Here is a 2,407-nt window from a genome sequence, read left to right on the forward strand (position 1 = left end):
CCCCCCCATCCACCCACCCCCCAACCATCACCACCCAACCACCACCCAACCACCACCCAACCAACCACCACCCAACCAACCACCACCCAACCAACCACCCCCCAACCACCCCCACCCACCTGTGCTGCACCACCTCAACCTCATCCAACTCCTCGGGAACCTCCATCTTCTCCAACCACTGCTCCTTCTCGTCCACCCACACCTCACAAGCGTGGACCTCGCTGAACATCCTGTAGATGGCCAGGGCGTCCTTCAGCCACTGCTGCCTCAGCACGGCCACCTCCACCACCTCCCCGTAGAGCTGCTCCACCTCCACCACCCTGATCTGCAGGTCCACCCCTTGGCGATGATGAGGAGCCAGCAGAGCCAGGTGCTTCCTGAGGGCCAGGATGGTCCCTCGCTGCTTCTCCACCTCTTCCACCACCGCCCGGTGCTTCCGGAGGAGCCCTTGGGTGGAATAATCATCGTGGCCAAAGTCGTCGCTGGAGACGACGCGGTAGGTGTCCTGCAGCCAGCCCACCAGGTCGTCCAGCTCCGAGGTGAACTGGAAGAAGTTGAGGGCCTCCTGGAGACGCTGCTGGTGCAAACCCATCGTCTCCTCCAGCTTCTTCCAGCGCCGTCGCACCTCCCGCATCTTCTCCTGGATCCCCCCCGGGCTGAGGCTCCTCTTGGCCAGGATCTCCTCCCCTTTCTTCACGCTCTGGTGGAGCAGGGCCCGACGGTTGCCCAGCTCACCCAACATGCTCTTGTGGTTGGTGGTCAAGGTCAAGACGCTGCTGAGGTCCCGGCCACACGTTTTGGCCGCCAAGATCTTCTCCTTCTCGCGGATCCAGGCCTCGGCCTCTTCCATCTCCTGGAAGAAGGTCCAAAGCTGACGAGAGTCCTCCAGGTCTTTGCGTCTCTTGGCCGCCAACTCCTCCAGCTCCTCCAGGCACGTCTGGACGTGGTTGACCCGGTTGCAGATGATCTGAGGGTCACAGGGTTGGTAGCCTGGAGCGAAGGGGGGACCAGGTGTTGGTTGGTGAGGGTCTACAGAAGCCCTGGAGAAGCTTTGGTTGACCCTTCCCAAGGTCTTCAGCATCTCCAGGTTCTCCTGGGAGAACCATTGGTTGACCCTTCCCATGGTCCTCTTGGGAGAGCCTTTGGTTGACCCTTCCCAAGGTCTCCAGGACCTCCAGGTCCTCCTGGGTGACCCTTTGCTTGACCCTCCCCAAGCTCTCCAGCCCTTCCAGGTCCCCCTGGTGACCTCCCATCATCTCTCCAGCATCTCCAGGTCCTCCTGGGAGACCCTTTGGTTGACCCTTTCCATGATCCTCCTGGAGGACCATTCAGTTGACCCTCCCCAAGGTGTCCAGCACCTCCAGGTCCTCCTGGGACAACCTTTGGTTGACCCTCCCCATGGTCCTCTTGGGTGACCCTTTGGTTGACCCTCCCCAAGCTCTCCAGCCCCTCCAGCCCCTCCTGGTGACCTCCCATCATCTCTCCAGCCCCTCCAGCTCTTCCTGGTGACCTCCCATCATCTCTCCAGCCCCTCCACGTCCTCCTGGTGACCTCCCATCTCACCTTCCAGCTGGGAGAACCTGAGGGCAGCTGCATTGAGGGCCTGGACCCTCTCGCTCTGGGCAGAGATGTCGGCCTCCAGCAGCCCCTGCTTCTGCAGCAGGTCCTCAACCTCCAGAAGATGCTTCCCCACCTCCTTGGAGACCAACACCACCTACAGAAGGACCCAACCAAACCATCACCTCCTCTCGACAGGGCAGGTTGGGGGTCTCCACCACCTCCCAAAGGTCCTACCTGCATCTCCTCCATCCAGTCAATCATGTAGACCATCTCCTGGAAGATCTTCTGGAGGGCCAAGTTCTGCTCCAGACGGGCCCTCCGGGCCCGGACCAGCTGGGTCAGGAGGCCCCACTGGCGCAGGACATTGTCCTTCTGGGCCACGATGCGTTTGGTGTCGTAGTAGCCCTCGGCCACCATCTCCAGGGCCAGCTCCACCACCACCTGGATACGCTCCTGGTAGGAGGAGATGTCGGCCTCGATGGCCTCGTGCTTCTTCATGGCCGCCTCCACCGCCGGCAGGTCGTAGCCAAAGCTGTCCTGGAAGGGGAGGTGGCACCAGGGCCGGGGGTTGGGACACCTGGGGACACTCAGGACAGCCCAGATTCACAGGAGGTGCCACCTCTTGGCCACCAAAGACAAGGCAGGAGGTGCCACCAGGACCTCTTGGCCACCAAAGACAAGGCAGGAGGTGCCACCAGGACCTCTTGGCCACCAAAGACAAGGCAGGAGGTGCCACCAGGACCTCTTGGCCACCAAAGACAAGGCAGGAGGTGGCACCTCTTGGCTACCAAAGACAAGGCAGGAGGTGCCACCAGGACCTCTTGGCCACCAAAGACAAGGCAGGAGG

At 61.7% G+C, this 2,407-nt stretch overlaps 1 protein-coding gene across 1 annotated transcript in view; it reads right to left on the reverse strand.

The window, feature by feature from the left end:
* LOC104385142 (spectrin beta chain, non-erythrocytic 4-like) overlaps window positions 1–2,407 on the reverse strand; it is a gene marked incomplete at its 5' end in the record, with an annotated part of 28,398 nt that overhangs the window by 1,795 nt on the left and 24,196 nt on the right. The window contains 3 exons of the mRNA XM_009993558.1: window positions 120–990; window positions 1,564–1,714; window positions 1,795–2,097. Of these exons, the coding sequence (XP_009991860.1) occupies window positions 120–990; window positions 1,564–1,714; window positions 1,795–2,097 (1,325 nt within the window). The remainder of the gene's footprint in view (window positions 1–119; window positions 991–1,563; window positions 1,715–1,794; window positions 2,098–2,407) is intronic.

The sequence above is a fragment of the Chaetura pelagica genome, unplaced genomic scaffold, assembly GCF_000747805.2.
Source record: "Chaetura pelagica isolate M959 unplaced genomic scaffold, ChaPel_1.0 scaffold1480, whole genome shotgun sequence".
Taxonomy (NCBI): domain Eukaryota; kingdom Metazoa; phylum Chordata; class Aves; order Apodiformes; family Apodidae; genus Chaetura; species Chaetura pelagica.